This window comes from Sprattus sprattus (assembly GCF_963457725.1).
Source record: "Sprattus sprattus genome assembly, chromosome: 8".
Lineage (NCBI taxonomy): Eukaryota > Metazoa > Chordata > Actinopteri > Clupeiformes > Clupeidae > Sprattus > Sprattus sprattus.
The window spans coordinates 626,907-654,466 of record NC_137927.1 but is presented as its reverse complement, the minus strand read 5'-3'; the positions used below and the strand labels follow the sequence as shown (position 1 = coordinate 654,466).

Here is a 27,560-nt window from a genome sequence, read left to right as displayed (position 1 = left end):
AGGCATGTTGTTCTTCTTATTCTTCTTACCTTTTTCTGCGATTAATTCAGCCCGAACCGTTTAACGTAGAAACTTCATTCAAACTTGTAAAGGACACTTATGCTATGCATTTTTCACTTTTCTAAACTTTATACTTTTTAAGATATTAAATAAAAACGAATCTAAATTTTCCCATTGACTTACATTGGGCCATTATGACATCATAATAGGGTCTTTAAACTGGCTTACACCTGTGCTCCACTGACACCTGCGCCAAATCCAAGGAACCTTTTCTCTGTCCCTCTCAATTTAACTGTAACTAGGAACATTAAGACACCTTCCATTCTCTACTTTTTTCTCTCTCCATCTCTCCATCTTTCTCTCTAACCCTCTCAGTCTACTTTCTCTCACACTCAACTCTCTTCTTCACTCCATTTTTATCTCCTTTTTTCAATATTTTCACTCTCTTTTTCTCTTTCACTCTTCTTTCCTTCTTCCACTTTTCTTTCCTTTCTTCACTCTCCTTTCTTCTTTCACTCTTCTATCCTTTCTTCTTTCCTTCTTCAACTATGATTTCCTTCTTTCACTCTTCTTTCTTTTCTTCTTCCACTCTTCTTTACTTTCCTCACTCTTCTTTCTTTTCTTCTTTCCTTCTTTCACTCTTCTTTCCTTCTTCCACTCTTCTTTCTTTTCTTCTTTCCTTCTTTCACTCTTCTTTCCTTCTTCCTCTCTTCTCCCCTTTCTTCACTCTTCTTTCCTTCTTCCACTCTTCTTTCCTTTCTTCTTTCACTCTTCTTTCTTTTCTTCTTCCTTTCCTAACTTTTGCATTTCATGCACTGGTATTTCCTTCAGGAAATGCATTTTCTAGTTATTATTATTATTATTATTTTAATCCGAGGATGTCTGTAGAGTTGACATGAACGCAATCACCAACGGGTTCTCACAAATTCAACCGTTAACCCTTTTTACCACAGTGTTTTTTCAAATGTCAATTCTCAACGCGATTCCTCAAAAAACCACAAGATGGCAGATGGGGCCAAGTTTTGCAGCAAGTTTTCCCTTGTTTTTCAAGCAATTAATGTTTTTTTCAGCGCATATGAGGTTACAAAGGCTTAAAAAAAAAAAAAATCATTTAAAATCAAGGACGCATCGCACATGATTGCAGATGGTTTAATTAGACTCTGGGGATGAAGCTTCACGCCTGGATATGCATAGGCTATAATGTGTATGTGGCAGAGAATCATGCCAATTATGAATCATGACCCATATTGAAAGAGAGTCGCTGGGGGGTCCAGTAGTCCCAGGGAGGAACCAAAGTTGATCTAAAAGCATCATCATTGCACATTTAAATGATTCTGAGTGTTTTGCAGCCTTTTCCCTTGTTTTTCAAGCAATTAATGTTTTTTTCAGCGCATATGATGTAACGAGGTCGTTTCAAAGCTTAAAACAAAAAAATCAAAGGAGCATCGCACATGATTGCGAAAGGGTTCATTCGACTCTGGGGATTAAGATACACGCCTGGAAATGCATATTATGTGTATGTGGCAGAGAATCATGAGAAAAACTGTGTTTTTTTTAAATAAAAAGTAGTATTTTGCACTACACTATTTTGAACAAAGATGAGACGTCGTTGTGTGGTGAGAACTGATAGAAAATCGATAACAACAATCGCCGCCATTTTCTTTATTTATTGGTGCCGCAATAAACAAAGCAGGATTCCAGTCAATGGAAACATGGCCTCTCCCCCCCGGTGATTGTTGTTGTTTACTGATTTTCTATCAGTTCTCACCACTGTTATGTGCCTGGCTAGGGTCCGACAACCTAAACAAAAACAAGTTGGAGGGAATAAGGAAATGGCAGACAACGTCGGATGAGGGAAAAATAAACGATAATTTATTATGATTAAACTAACCCAAAATTATATTGAATAATGGAAAAAATATTAAATCAAGGAAAAACGGTGAGACAACAAAATAGACACAACCCAAAAGCTCAAAGTAACAAAGAAACAAAGAAACAAACGGGCCTTAAGAAACAGGCCTCCAGGAATCCTGGGCCTCCATCTCGGACTCTCACTCCGATACTGGTGGAATGTCTGGCGGCCTAGGCGAGGCAACGAGGCTTCTAGCGCAGCAACCCTGGTGGCTGCAAACATCAATGCGTCTTTCCAGGAACGCTCTCCCGGGTGACGTCACGAAGCGCCTTTTAATGGACTGACTCCGGCCGCCCACCCAATAGGGAAGCAGCAATTAGGCCGCTTGCTGGGCTGTCTGCAAAACACGGAACACAGGATGGTATACACAGGCCAAAAAATGTTCAGGGACGTAACAACCACACGACGACGTCTCATCTTTGCTCCTTGAATGTCAATATGTAATGGTATGGAGTTATTGAAACTTACTACGTGTAAAAATGACTAGAAATTGAATGTTTATTTTTCATTGAATGTTAATATAAAGTTGCACTGGGTGCCTTTAAGGCAGTGACACCTGCCGTAGAGATTTTTTTAGCATTCTAAAGCTGGTTTCTCCAGACGGCTGTTTCTCACTGTTTTGTTTAAAACATGGTTCTGCACATTGCATAAAAAAAGCATGAATGGCTGAAATGAAAGACACTAGGGCCACAATGGGTGGTTCTGGGAAGCTTTTTTTTTATTATGTCATTTTAGTTTACATTTCAGAGCACCAAATACAAATATTTTCTGTATAGTTTCAGCGTAGAACTGGGTTGACCTAGAACACTAACATTAACATTTTCTGATTCAATAACTTATTAACAATATCTTATTGGACAGTTACACATCTGACAGTGAGTGTAAAAAATGAAAGCAGACTTTTACAATTGTTATCAGGAAGCCTGCCCTGATGATGGACTCAGTCTTTTGGAAAATAAAATCAGTCCTTCCCAGCAGCTGCCAGCTGCTCACACAGAGCCTTTCTGAAGCTCTTCATCTTGAGAGGCTTCTGCCTTTTCACCTGTGCCATCTCCAAGGAGATAATGAAGCTGTTCACCACCACAATATCTACAAAGTGCAGAAACATCCTCTTGTACCACTGGTTTTTTATCGGGCCCACAGAGAAGTACTTGATGAGGGTGTTAGAGAGGTCCCCCCACCCCCCCATGTACTCGTCGTACTGCTTGACCGGGTCAGGCAGAGGAATCTGCCTCATGGTCCAGCCTCCATTAGGGTTCCGGACACGGCGATTCATAAACTCCCCACTGAAGGCTTTGTGGATCGTGGAACACATGGCCACGTCATGCCTGTCCTTCCACTTCATATAAAGCAGGGGGTCCTCACGGATCCAGCGCATTTCCCCTCGAGCAGCCCAGCTGCCCAATGCATTCTCCGCTGTGCATGGAAACCCCACACAGTCCGTCCGGATCATCCCACAGGCCCCAAAGCCAAGCTGGTGGAGATGGCTGAAAATCTTGGTGCTGGTGTAGAAGCTGTCCACAAACACATGGTACCCCGTGCCGAGATGGGGCACCTTGAGCAAGCCGGCGACTGCGTCAAAGCTCAGACCATTACCACTCGGAGACTGCGCCATTCCCTTGAAGACCGAGATGTCGCACGTGTAACCATTCTGGCTGTCGACCAGGACGAACAGCTTGTTACCCCTGCTCGTGGGCTGCGTACCCTTGGCTACCAGGCGCTCATCAACTACAAGGTTCTGCTGTGGGTGGTAGTGTGCCCTGCAGGCCACGAGGAGGCCGTCAAGAAGAGGCTTCACGCGGGAAAGGTCATCATACCCAGGCTGACCACGGAGCTGGTCATTCACCTCATCTGCAGCTGGGTCACTCATATGTAAATATGCAGTGATGGCCTCATACCTGTCGACTGGCATGACACTGGAAGCAAAGTCCAACCAGAAATGGCAATCCTCACTCCAAAAGTCCATGTCAGATGTCACCTGGACCAGGCCGATATACACCACAAGGCTCAAGTAGTTGAGCATCTCATCTGGCGTCACGTCTGTCCACGGCGGCCTTGAACCCGCCGCAAGCTTCCGGGCAGCGTATTTGTTGGTGTTGGTGCACAGCGTCTGAAGGTCATCAGGTGTGAAATACAGCTTGAAGATTTCCAGGGGGCTGTATGACTTCTGGAAATCGAGCTGAGCGCCAGGCGTCCTCTCAGGGCAGAATGGAAACTGTGGGGGGCACACGTCCTCCTCAGAACCATCATGCCACCTGTCCACCAGTGGGGCGGGTTTGCTCCTCCAGCCAGGAGGCTGCGTTGGGAGAGGGGTGGGGACAGATGCACTCATTGGAACCTTTGAAGAAACACTGGGTAGTTGGGGAGAGAAGAAATTGGCAATCAGACTACTTTCCCTTCCTAGGGTTCAGACTAGGTTGGGTTCAAGTAAGGTGGTCGTCCGAAGATCACGGAATGGTGTGCCGTTTCCAGACTTAAAAAGATTATATCTATAAGATAGGCAAATGGAGTGTGTGAAACAGAAAAATTTCATTATTTATTTTTACATACAATTGTGTTTTGTACCCATTGCATAATGTACCCATATGATGAATATGGCAAAATAAATACTGTAGATACAGATATGCAGCAGGCAATTATTTATTAAATTGCAAAGATATGCTTTCTCAATGCTCAATAGGTGCTGTGTGCTGCTTTGAAATGGATAAATAAAGGTGTTTTAAAGAAACTATTAATACCTGTCAGTCACACATTGCGCACAGGACAACTATGGCCACCAGAGGGTGCCAGTGTGAAACATTGGTCAGTCCCTCCAGAATTTTTATGAGATTTTCTTATCCAAATTGCAGCGTTAGTTGTGCTGATTTTCCAGAAAGAAAATGAGAAATTTTGCCATTTTTGTTTCTTTTTACTCCCCACTTAAACTTCACATTCACAGAAAACAAACTAATGAGAGTTAAAAGAAAGAAATCACAGCAGATAGACAAAAATTGGTAATTTCCTCGCTTCAAAAATGTTATTGTAATTAAGTTTAAATAAAATGTCTTCTCTTGCATTGAACCGTTCAACTCGATTCCAAAATGTATTTGGAACAATAATCACGAGTAATCTTATATCTACTAATATTATTGTATAAAGAAAACTAAACAGAAGATATGACTATTCAAAATGTGTTGACCATTCCTGGCCTTAATTCGCAGATACTCTATATATATATTTGCAGAATTAAAAATAGGTAGGCCTTAACAGGAATTCTCATTTTAGAACTCCTAGCAAGATGGAGAAGTCTTCTCGGATCTTATCTTATTATTCAAGTTAAATCATTTTTTGACTTTTATCTAAACATTTTCAGGAAAAGTGACTTTCTCGTCTCCCTACTCTAGTCTGAAGAAGTATTTGTGAGGTGCAGTTCCCCCGGGTGAAGTCGCCAAGTATCTTACAGTGAAGTTTGTTTTGACTTTTAGACAAATTGAACACATCAACACGTCTTGGAACCACTGGGAGCCGTTTCTCCCCACTGCTGAGGCAGGACTGCTCACACTTGAGTCCTTGGCCGTGAAGGAGCACGGGATGAAAATGCAGGAGCCATGGGTTGTTTCCAAAGTTGAGGGCATATTGACAGAGTAGTCTGAACATGACACAGCTGTAGCCAAAGATGTATAAGAGACAGAACCTTATTCACTTGATACATTTCATGTTTCATATGTTCAATAAATAATATAGTGCAGACAATGGAGATGAAGCAAACTGTGCATCATAGTGAACATTAGACATCCTCACATGAAATAAAACATCCACACAAAATAAGGTCCCTCACACCTTAAACACCTGTATCTTTTCCACTAGCCATTCAGGATATACCCTATGTTGTTATGTGTATCAGGCTGAAAAATGGAAGAAAAACTTTCATGACATTGCAAGCTTTACTGCCAAAGACACCAGTTAGTGTCAAAAGGGTTGTTGGTGGTGGTTGTTTTGTGTTCAGCATCCAAATAGGCAGTCCATACACAATTAAACAGATTCCAGTAGGAACAGGTCGGCCACAAGAGATCAATCAACACGGAGAATCGCTTTTACATGATCCCTCTTCACTCGCAGATTGTACTTTTGTTTGAGCACCTGCCACCTGCCAACTCAAATTGAGCACTTCCGTTATCACTACCACGTCCATAGACATGAATGTACGTTTATATGTCTATGTCCACATCAATCACGGAGTAAGTACATTCCCTTTCTGGACACCTCATAGAAATGATCTATGCTGAAAAAAAATATTTTACAATTAGTCTGTCGCAGCAGCAGAGTTTGTGGTGGGGGCAGGGGGGGCACTGTTGGCTAAAACGAGTGATTGCATTGGTTCAAAAATGTGTGGAATTTTATGTCTGCCATGACTAGATATTTTATAAATATTTTAAATAGCACAATACAACTTAATGGTGGTAGGTAGGCTAGTAGCCTACATCTGAGTTCATGTTACTGCTGTAGTAAAAAAAAATGTGGCGGGCAAGAAAACATTCCACAGCTGTCTACAACTGGAATTTACACAGGAACCGACCACCTTTCATTCAAGATAGTTTAATATCTCCGCTTTTAAATTGTCTGACTTAGGTAGTAAAATGCAAGACAGTTGTTTCTCGGTTGGCTGTTCAAATCGGCGAGGAGACAAGCCCGGGTTGTGTGTTTATCGTATTTAAAACTTGCCTACGTTGCTGCCAGCTTAACGTACGTCTTCTGGGTCAACTTTTTCTCAGACCGTGTAGTAGCCTTACTTTTGGAGCTGGCAATAAAAGCAGTAACCCTGCTTTTCTTGCCTCATTTATCAGAATAACTTCCTCAAACGGGAATATATCAAGAAATAAAGTCAAGAAACAAAGCATCAACATGATTAAAATTGGTTTACCCGGCTTTTGCTCTGATATTGTGACAAGTACCTTAGCATGTAGGCTAGGCTACGGTATGTTGTCATCCAACTGGTAATGCTACAATGCCAGTTGAAAATATATGGGAAGATAATTTCAGTTATAATTCCTAAGACCAGGTGTTCGTACTTGTTTAAACCGGGAAATTGTGTCAAATGATAAAGAGCAGTGTTTGGTAGGCTAAAGGATTTGTGCACAGATGCTTCACAGCAACATTGCTGAAAAGGTGCAGGAAACTGGGTTTTTTACTATAATTGCGGAAGAGGCTAGGTCCTCCAAACCTGAGCAGCTGTCAGTGTGCATACGATATGCTGAGGAACTTGAAATAAAGTTTTTTGTGTTTTGTGGATTGCTCTGCATCTCGCAACGCGGCTGGGATTGTGGAGGCCATCTACAAAGCGCTTGACATGTATGGTCTGAAAAACATCCCAATTGTGCCACAGAGTTACGACGGTGCGTCTGTCATGTCAGAACATGTGTCTGGTGTTCAGAAGCGCATCAAAGACACTCATCCCTACGCAGCGTGCATCCACTGCTTAGCGCACAAATTTAATTCAGTGCTTGTGGAGAGCTGTTCCGTGAACCGAAGTGTGAAGTCATTCCTGAGGATTATTGACAATGTGTATTCACTGTTTTCGGAACCGTCAAACCACTATCGATTTATTGAACTCCAAAAATCTTTGAACGTGAAAGTAACTGAAGTGGTTCAGCCCAGTTAGACGAGATGGGCATGTAAGTGGAGATGTGAAAAGTCACTACTCTGCGATTACGCAGTGTCTGAGAGAAATTAGAGAAGAGGGGGAGAAGTGGTCAGCGCAAGCCAGTGGTATCCATACCTTCATGACGAGAATGGCATTCATTACCAGCCTCGTTGTGTTTGAGGAGATACTGCGTGTGATCCATGTGATGCACAAGGGCCTAGAGTCATCCAACTGCACACTGTCCGAAGCTGCTGCGCCCACGTTTCCAGCGCAACTCCTATAGTTCACGTCCTGCATTTGAAGCAGCGATCTCTCAGCAGTCATCAGTGCAACAGATAGCTAAGGCTCATATTGTTGATAACCACTCGGTTACATCAGCATTTAGCGAGGTGTGCACGGCTTTGCTATTGTTTCTTACCGTACCTGTGACCGTAGCCACAGCATAGTGATCATTTTCTAAACAAAAGATAATTAAGACCTCCTTAAGAGCAGCATGGGGCAGGAGAGACTGAGTGGATTAGCTACCCTGGCCATCGAAAGCATCCGGGCCAGGGAGTTGAACATTTCTGAAATTGTTGATCATTTTGCTCAACGCAAGGCTCGTAGAATGCCATTCTAAACGTCATACATGTTACGTTTTTTAATACGCCTAATGCTACTTGTAATGTATTTTTTTCACTTCAATGCCGTTAAAAGAATAACTTACTTTGCGCATAGGCCTACGTGATATTGTTGGAGGAAGTTTGTTTTGTAATTGGTTGCAGCAGACGAGGCGCTGTCGAGCGGCTGTTCCCATAAATCCATGTAAATGTTTGTCATTCACAATAATGTTTGATAACCCCCTGAAGAAGTTGTATTAATGTTTTCCCATGTGTTGTCTATCTGCTCATTATACACTGTGTCTCCAAAATCAGTTTGATCGATGAAATACTGTGTTCATTGGTGTTTTCATGACAACATATTGTACCAACCCTTAATGTGTATTGTACATCATAAGTACATTTGCCTGCGCCTCACCAAGATGCACTATCAATAATTTCACGTGGCAGTATGACGGCAATGGAGTCAATTGATAAGGTTTGCACTCGGGCCCGTCAAGTCATTGTTACGCTGCTGGTCTCAGCTTCTACGATGAGTTTTTTCTTTTTGCCCCACCCCCCCCTACTCAAATGTCAAACTCCGCCTAGGGTCTGTCGTAAAACGCTATTTTGCCTGGACTAATTAAATAATGGCCCTGGAATGTCTTTGTGGCCCACTACCCCCAGAGGTTTTCTCGCCCCACCATGGCCCAATAGAGATCACTGAATCACCATTGCTTATCATATGAATAGCTGTCATTTGCTAATAGGTGGGTCCTTAGGATCAGAAACCTCACTCGCAGACTTAAATGTGCAAGAGATCAGCTCTATTCTCCTTACAAAGTGCTTATCTAGATTTTATTTTCAAACTGTATATATTTTTTAAGTAAAGGGTTCAAGGTTGCTGGGGATGTTCTTTTTATCTGTCTAGGACCAAAACTCACAGAGCTTTAACAACAAGATTTTTTTCCCACAAGTGGGAAAGGACCTCTTAAGCGCTAAGCAATGCAGAAGTGACCATGGTTTAGTTCACATAAACTACTTATAGTGAATGTGTTAATTGTTTTACAAAAGTATATATGGTATTGAAAGAACTGTGAAAATGATCGGAAGTTTAATTCCTGTTAAAATCTACATCACACATATAAGACTTGAAGAAGATTCCATAAATGGTAATGATCCATTTTCATGGAATATTGTGAGAATACTGTATATGCCGTATTTCAGAAGAGATGAGTTTAAAAACTTTAACAGCCCATTCAAATGTTGCCATTCTGACTCTCAAACAAACAGCAGGTTGTCTCATATCTGTTGCAAGTTATCTCTGTATAAAAGTTACATTACAGCACAAAGATGGTGCAATCTCTGATAAGAGCACATACAGTAAAATGCTGCAATGTTAAAAAAAATGAAATTCACATAAAATTCATCTACTGATGCTTTGGTCTTAGTGTTGAATGTGTGCCATCACACAGATATTGCACAGAGATGCTCGTCACTTCCCTGAAGTGGCCACATAAAGTCTTGTTCCTCTTTTAGACTACATAAAACCCTTTGGACAGTTTTGTGGTCGATCTCAACTTCTGGGCATCAACATCTGTGTTTGAAAATAAAAACCCTGCTGCTGAACTGTTGATATTTCATCCAGAGGACCAGAGTTTGTTTCACAGAAACAGAGGCATGATTGTGTCAGTGAACGCCTGCTGTCCTTACGAGGGTGAGCTGCTCCCCAGAGTGCTGCCTCCTCTGATTATCATAGAGTTCCTGCTGGGCGTCCTGGCCAATGGCTTTGCCCTCTGGGTCTTCTGCTGGCACATGAGGCCATGGAAGAGCAGCACCGTCTTCCTCTTCAACCTGGCCCTGGCCGACTTCTTCCTCAACGTGGTGCTGCCATTTCGTGCCAGCTACTACCTCTCCGGACTGGACTGGAGGTTCGGCTGCATCTTCTGCCGCATCTTCCTCTTCCTGGTGTCCCTGAACCGTGGCGGCAGCATCGCCTTCTTGACGCTCATCGCTCTGGACAGGTACGTGCGCGTGCTGCACCCCCACCACCGCCTCAACTCCATGTCCATCGCCAAGGCTGTGGGCATGGCTGTGGTGGTGTGGGTGCTCACCGTCTCCATCAACGTCCACCTTCTGATGGCTCCACAGCACCTGGTGGTGGGAGGTGCCACACAGTGCGAGAGCTTCATGGTGTGCCTGGCTTTGGACCCTGCGTCCCTCTGGTACAAGTCTGTCTTCATGATCTCCTTCTTCGTCCCCCTGGCACTGATCCTTGTCTGCTCGCTCCGCATCGTCTCTGAGCTCAGGCGCAGGCATTTGGATCGCTACGACAACATCAAGATGGCCCTCTCCTCCCTCGTCGTGGTAGTGGTGGTGTTCGTTGTCTGCTTCCTGCCCAGCAACGTGGCCCAGATTCTGATCTGGGTGAATGTTGGGTCGCAGAGGACATGCAAATCTGTGGAGGTGGTCAATGTGGTCTTTTACACCACGCTGACCCTCACCTACCTCAACAGCATGCTGGACCCTGTGCTCTACTACTTCTCCAGCCCCGCCTTCATGCGGGTGTGCAGACAGCTGGTGAGACTCCAGAGCACAGAGGGAACAGTGGACACAGGGGAGGACGGAACTTAAGACAGCAGCGCCCAGGCTGACAGAAAGAAGTGAAAGACTTTTCACTCATGCTGTCATGTAGTGCTTACTGTTTTAAAGGTCCTATAACAGGAATATTCAGCATTTGTGATTATGTGATTTACACAATGTACATATGAATTTAGAAATATTGTATTTTTCTCATTTAAAAACATAAAATAAACTAATAAATATAAAATGAACTAATTAACAAATTAACTATTGAAAGAAAATATTAAAAACACATAAGGCCTATTTTGCAAGCACCAAACATGTATTTATGTATTATTGTGTATAAATGTATTAATAGATGTACACATTTTGAATAAATGTCTATTTGATGTCACCTATGGAATATATTCTGATCTGATATTCTACATTACACGTATCAAGCATGAAGAAGGTTCTATTAATTGGTAATTATTTTTAACATGTAACATAAATTTCAGAATAGGGATGAGGAAAGAACTTTTACAACCGATTACAATATCTGTTTTTGACTCTCAAACTAAATACAGCTTGCCATACAGCTGTTGAAAGGTATTTCTGTACAGAGCTTAATGGCATAACAGCTAAAGGAGATGGTGCAACTCTTAGAAAGGCCATAAGATTTTGCAATGTTGTATGAAAACGCCACATTCACATGAAATTCATCAAAAGGGTGTCGACAGTTTGACCTCTGGCACCTGAACATGGGAAAACCTGTTGCCAGCCATTGCATTGTTAACATGGATAAAGTAAAACCATGTTCCAGTGACTGCATTGGAATATCCAGCGCCTGCATCCAAAGCCAGGTACAAGTGAGGAACAACACTCAAGCCTCCGTACAGTATGGAGTAGTGAATCTATTCAATAAGAGAAAGTGAAAGGCTGGAATGCTGGTTGGGCATGTTAGGGGGTTAGAGGTGTTAGGAAAGGAACGCAACAGGTCTTTAGATTCTTGAAGATAGAGAGGGACACCCCAGCTCTGATAGCGTTTGATCATTCCACCATTGGAGAGCCACAAATAGAACAGTCTATAATGCAGGGACCTTGGAGGAACCAACTGAAGGGGCCCAAGTCTGTATGACTGAGCTCAATTCCATTCAATTCATGAAGTGTCGCCACATTCTGAACCATCTGAAAGGGTTTCACTGTGTTCACTGGGAGCCTATGGAGTTTTTCTCACAAGCTGGTCTCTAAATCTGATAGCATTATTGAATAATTTCTCGTTCAGGTTTTGTAATGCTTTCCCTCAAAGCCTGCCCCTGCTCTGAAATAGCCCCTGCTTTTGTCTGCACTGTCCTGGGCTTCCATTGGACTCCTTCTCAAGGGGCAGCCGTGGCCTACTGGTTAGGGTTTCAGGCCGGAAACCGAAGGGTGGCCGGTTCGATCCCCGACCAGTAGGAAAAATGTGGGCGGGGGAAGTGGTAGACCACTGCTCTCCCATGCCCACATCCACGGCTGAAGTGCCCTTGAGCAAGGCACCTAACCCCTATCACTGCTCCCCGGGCGCCACTAATGGCAGCCCACTGCTCCGGGTTAGTGTTACTTCACTTCACTGTGTGTGTGTGTGTGTGTCACTTCCCTGGATGGGTTAAATGCAGAGGTTAATTTCAGAGTGTTTGTGTCTACACCACCTCTGCCATAGAGAGGACTTTCACTTCTCCTCCCCCCTCAGGCTGCTTCTGTGCATTTGCAAAACTTCTGCTTCCTTTTTTCTGTCTCTTAGATTGTTGTGAAAAGACCCTTTCAAAATGTACCAACCAAAAAGATGCCCAGGTGTCTAACTGTTAAGTAACAAGTATTATCAGTGTACTTGGGATTCAATTTTTTTTACAGTATCATACAATGCTGGCAACAGGTTTTCACATGTTTAGGTGCCAGAGGTCAAACTGTCGACACCCTTTTGATGCATTTCATGTGAATGTGTTTTTTCTGTGCAATCTTGCAACATCTTTATAAGAGTTTGCACAATCTCCTTTAGTTGTTACTGCCATCAACTCTTCACAAGAAATACCTTGCACAGCTATAAGGCAACTTGTGGACTCGCAGGTTGTATTGGGCTTAAGATCACTCTTTCCGTGATATAGCAGAATTGTTGACATATCGAACATGGGCAGAGTTTATTTTGTCCACAAAAGTGGGGAAGTGCATTCAGCCTTTTGTCCACAAAAGGAAAAGCACCAAAAGTCAAATCAGCACAAGACATGCAATCATCCGTATTGTTTTCTGTGCAAAAAATGTGTTCTTTTCAATATGTTATTGGACTCAATACAAACTTGTGTGTGTTTCATGTTTATTCTTGTTGTATAAACACCACTGTCCAACTTCTATCTGTGGACATGTTGCTAAGGTAAATTCGCAAAATACAGCGTAATGCGCTGATATCAACTAGTATGGCTACTAATAAAAACTGTTAAAAACTAGACGTAATGCAAAGCGTTACAAAATATGATCGCCAAACTGTTCAGTAGGTTTTAACAAAGAATGAGTCATGGTTGTCAGTGTGTTTGTGAGTTTTTATGTGTTTTGTGTGTGTAAATTGGTTTGTGTTTCATTTTTATGTATTAAAGGAATTATTTGTGATAGATTTTGATGATTTGGTAATGTAATGTTTTGTGTACTACTTTTTTGTGGATTGTTTTGGTATATTTTTCTTTTGCAATGTAGTTTGCTAAAACAGGTCACATAAATTCAATCACATGCGAGATGTGGAAACAAAGTGAAGTTTCCAACCACCAACAGGTGGCGCTATAGGTGATATCAGTCAGGCATATGTACAGGCATATGTACTGGTTCGGGCCAGCGTCCACCCTAGGACATTTTCTCTGGATCAAACAATGTTCGCAAGAGTTATAAGAGACTTTGTGTTTTGTGGCAAGAACTAACTAGTTGGCAAAGTTTGAGGGTCTGCCACGCCCACACCTTGAGAATGAGAAAATCCAAAATAACTTTTAGTCGCCCATGGCTAAAGAGTAGCCAGACCACATTTCAAGGCGTTACCATTAAAGCTGTCGGAGGAGTTCGATCAGATCCGAGGTGTGCAAACGCCGTCAAAACGCATCTTCCACTCAAAATGGCCGACTTCCTGTGGACCTGCCACCATGGCGTCAAGAGACTTTTTGGTGAGTCCAAGCATGATGAAGACGTGTACCGAATTCAGTCAAGCTACGCCAAAATAACCCCAATGCGCAGGGGTTTTTGCAATGTTCTAGGGGGACTACAGAGCCATTTTGCTTCATCCATGGACAAAAACTCTACCGAAGATGGACGGTTACAGGCTTGATGTCCCTGGCAAATTTGGTAAATTTTCGAGCACTTTGACATATATTCGATTAAAACACCTAATTTTTGCTTTTTAATTTTTAACTAGGTGGCGCTATACATGTAATGACTGGTTATGGTATGTGTTGACATGGCCCCTTGACACAAACATACAAGAACAATTTGGCCCTCCAAGGCCCTACGGTTCTCGGGATATTCGAAGAAAACTGTGTCGCGCCACCTACAGGCCAGTTGGTGTATAATCATATAAATCAATTTATTGCATGCCCCCCCGTGAACGGAATTCCACGAAACTTAACGTGCAGTCAGAAGGTGTCATAATGATCCCACACCTCCGATTTCGTGCAGTTCTGACATTGTCAACTTACAATTAAAATGTTTTACAAGACTCCATTTTTGCTTTTTCATTTGTAACTAGGTGGCGCTATACATGAAATAAGTGGTAGTGGAATGGTTGACGTGTATGGAGGATTATCGGGGCCAAAACTAAATAAATAAATGGTTAAATACTTGGATAAATACATAATTAGATAACAAAATGAATAAAATGAGATACTAAATATATAAATGTTACATGAACTCGTGTGTGTATATATATATATATTTACGTTTTCATGTGTTCACATTTATTTATTTATACCTACATTTATTTATTTATACGTACATATATTTATTTATACTTACATTTATCCACGGTGTAACTTGCTTGCAGCAAAATAAATCCGTCATCCCCCGTTAAAGCCTTTGATTGGTGAATGAACAGTATTACACACCAGGCAGGCTCAACCAGTCGATCAGGCTCTATTCGATCCAGAGGGATACCTAATTTTGGCGTTTATGCATGCCAAGCGCCAGATTTAGTTTAATGAAAGTTATTGAGCATTATTTAAATAAATCAAGATGCCAGAATGTCCCAGAAGACTGCAGCGTGAGGCTGCATCCTTAATTAAAGAGGCCCTCAACTCGTCTACTACTAGTAGTAGTAGTATTTCTAGTAGTGTGATGAAATGTTGGGTTTAATGTGGCCTTAGCCATGGGTGCACTGGCCGATCGAGTAGTAGTCGTAGCGCTGTCGTTACCCCATCACGTCTATCTCTTCTTCCATAGTTTGCATCAGGCTGCTATTAGGATGTTACGCTGTAGCATGGTTCTTATGTTCTCAGTTTTTGAATCACCAGTGATGAAGAAAGTGTTTTGTCCGTCTCTTCATAAACGGAGTGACTAAGAGTAAGACCACATTTACACATAGCTGGGTAATTACAGAATAGAGAATATTTCTGCCCCTCCGTTCAAAAATAACGTCGTACACACAAGGTCGTTTTCAAAAAAAGTTTCTGTTTACATGAACCCGCATACGCCCCAAGCGCCATCATAACTATGCCACACCTGTAGGTTTGCATAAGTAGGCTGCTAATCCATTAAATTGGCTATGAGTCCTAGATGTGTGGATCCTTTACGTTTATTTGGCTACAACAGGTAGACAAGATGGAATGTAAAACTCGTAGTCCACTGGTGGAAGTGCAGGGGATACCATTGTTAAAGCCAATAGTCACACACTGGGGAAGGGTTGAGAGATTCAGCTATAGGGTTGAAAGAATGCAATCCTTCAATAAAAAACAACACAACACCAGGCTTAGGTCTCAATCATGTCTCTCTCCGCTCTGAAGGCCGGAGGACCATCTTTTATAGGGCACAATAATGTAAACATAGTGACAGTCAAGCAGTAATGACGTTACAACAGTCTCCCCAACAGTCTCCCCAACACATGACAACTCTCAGACTAGAGAGTTAATAGTTGGAGCTCCCCTTTTAGTCATGACAAGGAACGTTTACCCATTACTTTCTCCAGGCCACGAACATCTATACCCCTGACACAGACACAGTCTACTCTTATTAATACCTGATACCACTCTGCTGCATTTGTCGCATGATAGTGCGCTTGGACACTCGAAAAAGGTTCGCAATATCTTGTATTTTCAGGCTAGAGAGTGCGAAGTGTTCAATTGTGCCAGACGAAGATCAAACAGAGTACGACCACCTCCAGGGTTTATCGCCTGTATCACTCAGCCTCATCTGCCTTTACCATCTCGCTGAGGATCGTGAACACATTTTCATCTATGTCTGTGTCAGTCAGGGCCGATATCGTTGATATAATCTCAGCGAAGCCCTCAATATGATTTAAAAAACAATGTGAATTGTCAGTGGCCTCCATCTCCTCAGCCAACATTTCGACTACTGTAGCATGCAATATTCCATTTATTGAATCCACACCGGGTGCTGTCATATTGAATTAGTCAAAAGCAGTCAATTCAAGTTGAACCACCAATCAGAGGCTTTAACCCGCCCCCTGACTTGGTGACAGGGGTTGACGGATTTATTTTGCTGCAAGCAAGTTACACCGTGGATAAATGTAAGTATAAACTAGAATGCGTTTCGTGAACGAACTGCGAGAGTGTGCTTGCTCTGTGACAGAGAGAACAAGTGCCTATGAATTAACATGTATTTACATCTACTCAATCAGTGTAGTGGGGCCTTCTTCCAATATATTTTAGCAAGCAACCAAGCTCAACCATTATATTTTGGCTCCACTGACGTTTAGACATATGAGGGTATCTCAGAGTTTCGTTATACTGACTTACTGAGCTAAGTGAATTGTTGAAATTGCTATCTTGGTAAAAGGAAACATCTCTGCAACAATATTAGAATGAATGCGGTTACATAGCCAGCTTTACTTAAAGTTTATTGTAAGATAGGCCTATATGTTAGACTTAATGCAGTTAGAGTTAGTCTGTAGGTGTAGTATCAAACGTAAGCAACACTTTTACTGTATAGATAGAGAGCACGTGTATCACATTGGTTTATAGTCTGTCAAATTAGTTCTAGTTATTGGTGTTCGTTGCCATACAAAGTTAGTCTTCTCTTATAAGCCTAGGTAGTACATCTGATTAGAGCTAGCAACCATGAATTGCAGATTAAGGGGTCCCCTATCTCAGTGTTCATTTTGGCAGCTATTTTTAGATTCAGTCTTAAGACAAAAATGCATATTAGTTTTAGTCACATTTAGTCATAGTTATCCTTCTTAGTTTCAGTCTAGTTTTCGAAAACTCATTACAATTTAGTCTAGTTTTAGGCACATTTAAAATTCCATATTATAGCCACATTAAACTCATTCCCTTCCCTTCTCAGGCCCAGGGACCTCCTGTGTTGTGTCAACTGCATAGTAGTCTAGCTTGCAGTACTTACATTGTGGATGCAATTAGTCTCCAAGATACAGATCTCATGCCTACAGCTGAATTCGAATTTGTTTGTAATAAATAATCGAATGTGATGATGAAGTACGGTACGCAGCGTCTTAACTGAAGCTCAACTCAACTATTACAGCAACTAGCTTGCCGCTAACGCTAACTGAAAACACATCGGAACACAGTGGCTAGCTAGGTAGCTAGCTGCTAATAAGTAACATATATAAGTAACACATCAGCAGTAATGAATCAAGTGTACTGATATTAAATGTACTACTAAATGTACTACTAACATGCCATTCTTAAATTAAAGCCAGTGACATGATGGTTAACGATTAACGAGTTAACGATGGATACCGACAATTAGCATACCTAGCTAGGTAGCATTACCATTGGATTTCAATGGCAGTTATGCTAGCTCTGGCTATCCAGTCAAAGGAGCCTTGTTTCTGGACACGTATCACTTGACGAGCGAGGGCAATACAGTCATCTGGAAAGATTAAAATGATACTAAACGAAGGGAAATCTACTGTATGGATAATTTTCTGCTCAGTAGACAATGCAGATTCTAATTAGGCTGGTGGATATGTCCAATGTAAGAAGTGTGAAGTTTTAATGAAATATGATTGATGCAACTGTCGTTCTCCATAACAACTTGGATTAACCTGGATGGCTGGATGAAGTTTCAGACCGAACGTCAAAGATCTTCAATGGTAAGACTTGTCGGTTGTGCCTCTGTTGGTGTCTCGTAAAACGTGAATTTTATTAAAGCATAGCGTGTGCATTGTGTAGCTATTTCATTCCGAGATTGCAGGGGAGTGAAATGCTCCGCTCTGCTGCTGGTATACAGACAGCCGGAAAGGTTAACAAACGGAATGAAAGAGCTACACATTACACACGCTATGCCTTAATAAAACCCACGTTACTCACATACTGGTTAACACTGTTAGAGCGGGTGTATAAACTGTACCTGAAACTGTTGCCACTACATTCGTTTTAATATTTTGCACTCTCTATCTAACCACTTCTGGCATTTAAGAGAGCTTCTCCTATGTCAACTGATCTAATGTCAGTTGGCTAGAGTGCGTGACGTCACAATGGCTCAACCTTCCCCATGTTAGTCAATGAGAGAAAAAGGGGATGAAAAAGAGGGATAAAAAAGGAGTGGCAAAGAGTATCGCCACGAAAAGTCATAGCAACCTGCACCGGATCGGGCCGGACGTTTTGGTGTTTGAATGGCGTCTCTAGCTCAAACGGGCGAGGAGGAGTTAGCTGCAAGAAAAACGGGGAGAATAAATAAATAAAGAAAACTTGACGATAACAATACTGTGCTTCCCTTCGGGCAAGCACACTAATAAATATATGTAAGTATAAATAAATAAATGTAGGTATAAATAAATAAATGTGAACACATGAAAACGTAAATACATATACAGCCGCGGAAAAAATTAAGAGACCACTTCAAAACTAGAATGCGTTTCGTGAACGAACTGCGAGAGTGTGCTTGCTCTGTGACAGAGAGAACAAGTGCCTATGAATTAACATGTATTTACATCTACTCAATCAGTGTAGTGGGGCCTTCTTCCGATATATTTTAGCAAGCAACCAAGCTCAACCATTATATTTTGGCTCCACTGACGTTTAGACATATGAGGGTATCTCAGAGTTTCGTTATACTGACTTACTGAGCTAAGTGAATTGTTGAAATTGCTATCTTGGTAAAAGGAAACATCTCTGCAACAATATTAGAATGAATGCGGTTACATAGCCAGCTTTACTTAAAGTTTATTGTAAGATAGGCCTATATGTTAGACTTAATGCAGTTAGAGTTAGTCTGTAGGTGTAGTATCAAACGTAAGCAACACTTTTACTGTATAGATAGAGAGCACGTGTATCACATTGGTTTATAGTCTGTCAAATTAGTTCTAGTTATTAGTGTGCTTGCCCGAAGGGAAGCACAGTATTGTTATCGTCAAGTTTTCTTTATTTATTCCGTACGTTTTTCTTGCAGCTAACTACTCCTCGCCCGATTGAGCTAGAGACGCCATTCAAACACCAAAACGTCCGGCCCGATCCGGTGCAAGCTGCTATGACTTTTCGTGGCGATACTCTTTGCCACTCCTTTTTTATCCCTCTTTTTCATCCCCTTTTTCTCTCATTGACTAACATGGGGAAGGTTGAGCCATTGTGACGTCACGCACTCTAGCCAACTGACATTAGATCAGTTGACATAGGAGAAGCTCTCTTAAATGCCAGAAGTGGTTAGATAGAGAGTGCAAAATATTAAAACGAATGTAGTGGCAACAGTTTCAGGTACAGTTTATACACCCGCTCTAACAGTGTTAACCAGTATGTGAGTAACGTGGGTTTTATTAAGGCATAGCGTGTGTAATGTGTAGCTATTTCATTCCGTTTGTAAACCTTTCCGGCTGTCTGTATACCAGCAGCAGAGCGGAGCATTTCACTCCCCTGCAATCTCGGAATGAAATAGCTACACAATACACACGCTATGCTTTAATAAAATTCACGTTTTACGAGACACCAACAGAGGCACAACCGACAAGTCTTACCATTGAAGATCTTTGACGTTCGGTCTGAAACTTCATCCAGCCATCCAGGTTAATCCAAGTTGTTATGGAGAACGACAGTTGCATCAATCATATTTCATTAAAACTTCACACTTCTTACATTGGACATATCCACCAGCCTAATTAGAATCTGCATTGTCTACTGAGCAGAAAATTCTCCATACAGTAGATTTCCCTTCGTTTAGTATCATTTTAAACTTTCCAGATGACTGTATTGCCCTCGCTCGTCAAGTGATACGTGTCCAGAAACAAGGCTCCTTTGACTGGATAGCCAGAGCTAGCATAACTGCCATTGAAATCCAATGGTAATGCTACCTAGCTAGGTATGCTAATTGTCGGTATCCATCGTTAACTCGTTAATCGTTATCCATCATGTCACTGGCTTTAATTTAAGAATGGCATGTTAGTAGTACATTTAGTAGTACATTTAATATCAGTACACTTGATGCATTACTGCTGATGTGTTACTTATATATGTTACTTATTAGCAGCTAGCTACCTAGCTAGCCACTGTGTTCCGATGTGTTTTCAGTTAGCGTTAGCGGCAAGCTAGCTGCTTTAATAGTTGAGTTGAGCTTCAGTTAAGACGCTGCGTACCGTACTTCATCATCACATTCGATTATTTATTACAAACAAATTCGAATTCAGCTGTAGGCATGAGATCTGTATCTTGGAGACTAATTGCATCCACAATGTAAGTACTGCAAGCTAGACTACTATGCAGTTGACACAACACAGGAGGTCCCTGGGCCTGAGAAGGGAAGGGAATGAGTTTAATGTGGCTATAATATGGAATTTTAAATGTGCCTAAAACTAGACTAAATTGTAATGAGTTTTCGAAAACTAGACTGAAACTAAGAAGGATAACTATGACTAAATGTGACTAAAACTAATATGCATTTTTGTCTTAAGACTGAATCTAAAAATAGCTGCCAAAATGAACACTGAGATAGGGGACCCCTTAATCTGCAATTCATGGTTGCTAGCTCTAATCAGATGTACTACCTAGGCTTATAAGAGAAGACTAACTTTGTATGGCAACGAACACCAATAACTAGAACTAATTTGACAGACTATAAACCAATGTGATACACGTGCTCTCTATCTATACAGTAAAAGTGTTGCTTACGTTTGATACTACACCTACAGACTAACTCTAACTGCATTAAGTCTAACATATAGGCCTATCTTACAATAAACTTTAAGTAAAGCTGGCTATGTAACCGCATTCATTCTAATATTGTTGCAGAGATGTTTCCTTTTACCAAGATAGCAATTTCAACAATTCACTTAGCTCAGTAAGTCAGTATAACGAAACTCTGAGATACCCTCATATGTCTAAACGTCAGTGGAGCCAAAATATAATGGTTGAGCTTGGTTGCTTGCTAAAATATATTGGAAGAAGGCCCCACTACACTGATTGAGTAGATGTAAATACATGTTAAAGGTGCATTAAGGATTAATAGGTATTCGCTAAAGGTATGCTAGCAGCTAAAACTAACGAAATCTCTTGAAATGTGCTGACTTTGACATTATGACAAACTAATTACTCAACGACTGTCCTTACACAGTCAAACATCAATCATGTGCAACACAAGACTAAGCAAGACGGCAAATAAGCTACTTACTAGATCGGCAGAAGGTAATCAAAGTCAGGTCGGCGGGCATCGGCAGGCAAAACTACAGAAGGCAGTTATATGCCTATCGACCCTGCTATGCCATTGGTACGGACGCAATTCTCCATATTAAAAGTCATTGTAGCGCCCCAATTTTTTTTAAGCTGTTATTTTAAGGTTAAACTGCTTATCCTTACCCTAATCCTAAAGCATAATTGTTGCATATTGTGCCTTTAATTCATAGGCACTTGTTCTCTCTGTCACAGAGCAAGCACACTCTCGCAGTTCGTTCACGAAACGCATTCTAGTTGGTGTTTGTTGCCATACAAAGTTAGTCTTCTCTTATAAGCCTAGGTAGTACATCTGATTAGAGCTAGCAACCATGAATTGCAGATTAAGGGGTCCCCTATCTCAGTGTTCATTTTGGCAGCTATTTTTAGATTCAGTCTTAAGACAAAAATGCATATTAGTTTTAGTCACATTTAGTCATAGTTATCCTTCTTAGTTTCAGTCTAGTTTTCGAAAACTCATTACAATTTAGTCTAGTTTTAGGCACATTTAAAATTCCATATTATAGCCACATTAAACTCATTCCCTTCCCTTCTCAGGCCCAGGGACCTCCTGTGTTGTGTCAACTGCATAGTAGTCTAGCTTGCAGTACTTACATTGTGGATGCAATTAGACTCCAAGGTACAGATCTCATGCCTACAGCTGAATTCGAATTTGTTTGTAATAAATAATCGAATGTGATGATGAAGTACGGTACGCAGCGTCTTAACTGAAGCTCAACTCAACTATTACAGCAACTAGCTTGCCGCTAACGCTAACTGAAAACACATCGGAACACAGTGGCTAGCTAGGTAGCTAGCTGCTAATAAGTAACATATATAAGTAACACATCAGCAGTAATGAATCAAGTGTACTGATATTAAATGTACTACTAAATGTACTACTAACATGCCATTCTTAAATTAAAGCCAGTGACATGATGGTTAACGATTAACGAGTTAACGATGGATACCGACAATTAGCATACCTAGCTAGGTAGCATTACCATTGGATTTCAATGGCAGTTATGCTAGCTCTGGCTATCCAGTCAAAGGAGCCTTGTTTCTGGACACGTATCACTTGACGAGCGAGGGCAATACAGTCACCTGGAAAGATTAAAATGATACTAAACGAAGGGAAATCTACTGTATGGAGAATTTTCTGCTCAGTAGACAATGCAGATTCTAATTAGGCTGGTGGATATGTCCAATGTAAGAAGTGTGAAGTTTTAATGAAATATGATTGATGCAACTGTCGTTCTCCATAACAACTTGGATTAACCTGGATGGCTGGATGAAGTTTCAGACCGAACGTCAAAGATCTTCAATGGTAAGACTTGTCGGTTGTGCCTCTGTTGGTGTCTCGTAAAACGTGAATTTTATTAAAGCATAGCGTGTGCATTGTGTAGCTATTTCATTCCGAGATTGCAGGGGAGTGAAATGCTCCGCTCTGCTGCTGGTATACAGACAGCCGGAAAGGTTAACAAACGGAATGAAATAGCTACACATTACACACGCTATGCCTTAATAAAACCCACGTTACTCACATACTGGTTAACACTGTTAGAGCGGGTGTATAAACTGTACCTGAAACTGTTGCCACTACATTCGTTTTAATATTTTGCACTCTCTATCTAACCACTTCTGGCATTTAAGAGAGCTTCTCCTATGTCAACTGATCTAATGTCAGTTGGCTAGAGTGCGTGACGTCACAATGGCTCAACCTTCCCCATGTTAGTCAATGAGAGAAAAAGGGGATGAAAAAGAGGGATAAAAAAGGAGTGGCAAAGAGTATCGCCACGAAAAGTCATAGCAACCTGCACCGGATCGGGCCGGACATTTTGGTGTTTGAATGGCGTCTCTAGCTCAAACGGGCGAGGAGGAGTTAGCTGCAAGAAAAACGGGGAGAATAAATAAATAAATAAATAAAGAAAACTTGACGATAACAATACTGTGCTTCCCTTCGGGCAAGCACACTAATTATCAGTTTCTCTGGTTTTACTATTTATTGGTATGTGTTAAAGTAAAATGTACATTTTTGTTTTATTCTATAACCTACTGGCAACATTCCTACCAAATTTCAAATAAAACTAGAATGCGTTTCGTGAACGAACTGCGAGAGTGTGCTTGCTCTGTGACAGAGAGAACAAGTGCCTATGAATTAACATGTATTTACATCTACTCAATCAGTGTAGTGGGGCCTTCTTCCAATATATTTTAGCAAGCAACCAAGCTCAACCATTATATTTTGGCTCCACTGACGTTTAGACATATGAGGGTATCTCAGAGTTTCGTTATACTGACTTACTGAGCTAAGTGAATTGTTGAAATTGCTATCTTGGTAAAAGGAAACATCTCTGCAACAATATTAGAATGAATGCGGTTACATAGCCAGCTTTACTTAAAGTTTATTGTAAGATAGGCCGATATGTTAGACTTAATGCAGTTAGAGTTAGTCTGTAGGTGTAGTATCAAACGTAAGCAACACTTTTACTGTATAGATAGAGAGCACGTGTATCACATTGGTTTATAGTCTGTCAAATTAGTTCTAGTTATTGGTGTTCGTTGCCATACAAAGTTAGTCTTCTCTTATAAGCCTAGGTAGTACATCTGATTAGAGCTAGCAACCATGAATTGCAGATTAAGGGGTCCCCTATCTCAGTGTTCATTTTGGCAGCTATTTTTAGATTCAGTCTTAAGACAAAAATGCATATTAGTTTTAGTCACATTTAGTCATAGTTATCCTTCTTAGTTTCAGTCTAGTTTTCGAAAACTCATTACAATTTAGTCTAGTTTTAGGCACATTTAAAATTCCATATTATAGCCACATTAAACTCATTCCCTTCCCTTCTCAGGCCCAGGGACCTCCTGTGTTGTGTCAACTGCATAGTAGTCTAGCTTGCAGTACTTACATTGTGGATGCAATTAGTCTCCAAGATACAGGTCTCATGCCTACAGCTGAATTCGAATTTGTTTGTAATAAATAATCGAATGTGATGATGAAGTACGGTACGCAGCGTCTTAACTGAAGCTCAACTCAACTTTTACAGCAGCTAGCTTGCCGCTAACGCTAACTGAAAACACATCGGAACACAGTGGCTAGCTAGGTAGCTAGCTGCTAATAAGTAACATATATAAGTAACACATCAGCAGTAATGAATCAAGTGTACTGATATTAAATGTACTACTAAATGTACTACTAACATGCCATTCTTAAATTAAAGCCAGTGACATGATGGTTAACGATTAGCGAGTTAACGATGGATACCGACAATTAGCATACCTAGCTAGGTAGCATTACCATTGGATTTCAATGGCAGTTATGCTAGCTCTGGCTATCCAGTCAAAGGAGCCTTGTTTCTGGACACGTATCACTTGACGAGCGAGGGCAATACAGTCATCTGGAAAGTTTAAAATGATACTAAACGAAGGGAAATCTACTGTATGGAGAATTTTCTGCTCAGTAGACAATGCAGATTCTAATTAGGCTGGTGGATATGTCCAATGTAAGAAGTGTGAAGTTTTAATGAAATATGATTGATGCAACTGTCGTTCTCCATAACAACTTGGATTAACCTGGATGGCTGGATGAAGTTTCAGACCGAACGTCAAAGATCTTCAATGGTAAGACTTGTCGGTTGTGCCTCTGTTGGTGTCTCGTAAAACGTGAATTTTATTAAAGCATAGCGTGTGTATTGTGTAGCTATTTCATTCAGAGATTGCAGGGGAGTGAAATGCTCCGCTCTGCTGCTGGTATACAGACAGCCGGAAAGGTTAACAAACGGAATGAAATAGCTACACATTACACACGCTATGCCTTAATAAAACCCACGTTACTCACATACTGGTTAACACTGTTAGAGCGGGTGTATAAACTGTACCTGAAACTGTTGCCACTACATTCGTTTTAATATTTTGCACTCTCTATCTAACCACTTCTGGCATTTAAGAGAGCTTCTCCTATGTCAACTGATCTAATGTCAGTTGGCTAGAGTGCGTGACGTCACAATGGCTCAACCTTCCCCATGTTAGTCAATGAGAGAAAAAGGGGATGAAAAAGAGGGATAAAAAAGGAGTGGCAAAGAGTATCGCCACGAAAAGTCATAGCAACCTGCACCGGATCGGGCCGGACATTTTGGTGTTTGAATGGCGTCTCTAGCTCAAACGGGCGAGGAGGAGTTAGCTGCAAGAAAAACGGGGAGAATAAATAAATAAATAAAGAAAACTTGACGATAACAATACTGTGCTTCCCTTCGGGCAAGCACACTAAATATTGTCATTTAGATCATTTATTTGCAGAAAAATGACAATTGGTCAAAATAGCAAAAAAGATGCAGTGTCTTCAGATCTCGAATAATGCAAAGAAAACATGCTCATATTCATTTTTAAACTACACAATACTAATGCTTACACTTAGGAAGAGTTCAGAAATCAATATTTGGTGGAATAACCTTGATTTAAAATCACAACGTTCATGTGTCTTGGCATGCTCTCCACCAGTCTTTCACATTGCCGTTGGGTGACTTTATGCTACTCCTGGCGCAAGAATTCAAGCAGCTCGGCTTCTTTTCATGGCTTGTGACCATCCATCTTCCTCTTGATCACATTTCAGAGTTTTTTTTATGGGATTCAGGTCTCGAAATTGGGCTGGCCATGACAGGGTCCTGATCTGGTGGTACTCCATCCACACCTTTACTGACCTGGCTGTGTGGCATGGAGCATTGCCCTGCTGGAAAAAACGTTTCTCAGAGTTGGGGAACATTGTCAGAGCTAAAGGAAGCAAGTTTTTCTTCCGGGACAACGTTGTACTTTGCCTGGCAGAGGTTTGTAAAAGACCATAAGGATTGAAAAAAGCGGACTGGAGGGTCTTCTAGTTCGTCTTCTCTGATGAGTCCAATTTTCAGCTTTGCCCAACACATGGTCGTCTGATGGTTAGACTGAGACCTGGAGAGGCCTACAAGCCAGAGAGTCTTGCACCTACTGTGAAATCGGACTCATCAGAGAAGACGAACTTAGAAGAACCTCCAGTCCGCTTTTTCAACCCTTATGGTCTTTTACAAACCTCAGCCAGGCAAAGTACAACGTTGTCCCGGAAGAAAAACTTGCTTCCTTTTGCTCTGACAATGTTCCCCAACTCTGAGAAGTGTTTTTTCCAGCAGGGCAATGCTCCATGCCACACAGCCAGGCCAGTAAAGGTGTGGATGGAGTACCACCAGATCAGGACCCTGTCATGGCCAGCCCAATTTCGAGACCTGAATCCCATAAAAAACCTCTGAAATGTGATCAAGAGGAAGATGGATGGTCAAAAGCCATGAAAAGAAGCCGAGCTGCTTGAATTCTTGCGCCAGGAGTAGCATAAAGTCACCCAACGGCAATGTGAAAGACTGGTGGAGAGCATGCCAAGACACATGAAAGTTGTGATTTTAAATCAAGGTTATTCCACCAAATATTGATTTCTGAACTCTTCCTAAGTGTAAGCATTAGTATTGTGTAGTTTAAAAATGAATATGAGCATGTTTTCTTTGCATTATTCGAGATCTGAAGACACTGCATCATTTTTGCTATTTTGACCAATTGTCATTTTTCTGCAAATAAATGATCTAAATGACAATATTTTTATTTGAAATTTGGTAGGAATGTTGCCAGTAGGTTATAGAATAAAACTAAAATGTACATTTTACTTTAACACATACCAATAAATAGTAAAACCAGAGAAACTGATAATTTTGAAGTGGTCTCTTAATTTTTTCCGCGGCTGTATATACACACACACGAGTACATGTAACATTTATATATTTAGTATCTCATTTTATTCATTTTGTTATCTAATTATGTATTTATCCAAGTATTTAACCATTCATTTCGTTATTTATTTAGTTTTGGCCCTGATAATCCTCCATAGACGTGGCCTCTTAAGACCAACATACAAAAAATATGTGGTCCTCCTAAGCCCTACGGTTTTCGACTTATTCACAGAAAACTGAATCGCCCCACCCTCTTTAAAAGGGGTCCAGTCCGACGGGGGTGCAACGGATCAAAACGAAAATCAGTGGTTCCAC

At 41.2% G+C, this 27,560-nt stretch overlaps 2 protein-coding genes across 2 annotated transcripts; one reads left to right on the top strand and one right to left on the bottom strand.

Moving 5' to 3' along the window:
• Positions 1–2,228: 2,228 nt before the first annotated feature.
• On the bottom strand, positions 2,229–7,856 carry LOC308369640 (piggyBac transposable element-derived protein 4-like; the record flags this gene model as incomplete). Its single annotated transcript, XM_080844141.1, has 3 exons — positions 2,229–2,249; positions 2,991–4,208; positions 7,668–7,856. The coding sequence occupies 3 exons, from the start codon at positions 7,854–7,856 to the stop codon at positions 2,229–2,231; spliced, it is 1,428 nt and encodes a 475-aa protein (XP_080700267.1).
• A 1,934-nt stretch (positions 7,857–9,790) lies between these two features.
• On the top strand, positions 9,791–10,744 carry LOC308369638 (hydroxycarboxylic acid receptor 2-like; the record flags this gene model as incomplete). Its single annotated transcript, XM_080844139.1, has 1 exon — positions 9,791–10,744. The coding sequence occupies one exon, from the start codon at positions 9,791–9,793 to the stop codon at positions 10,742–10,744; it is 954 nt and encodes a 317-aa protein (XP_080700265.1).
• Between the last annotated feature and the right edge of the window lie 16,816 nt (positions 10,745–27,560).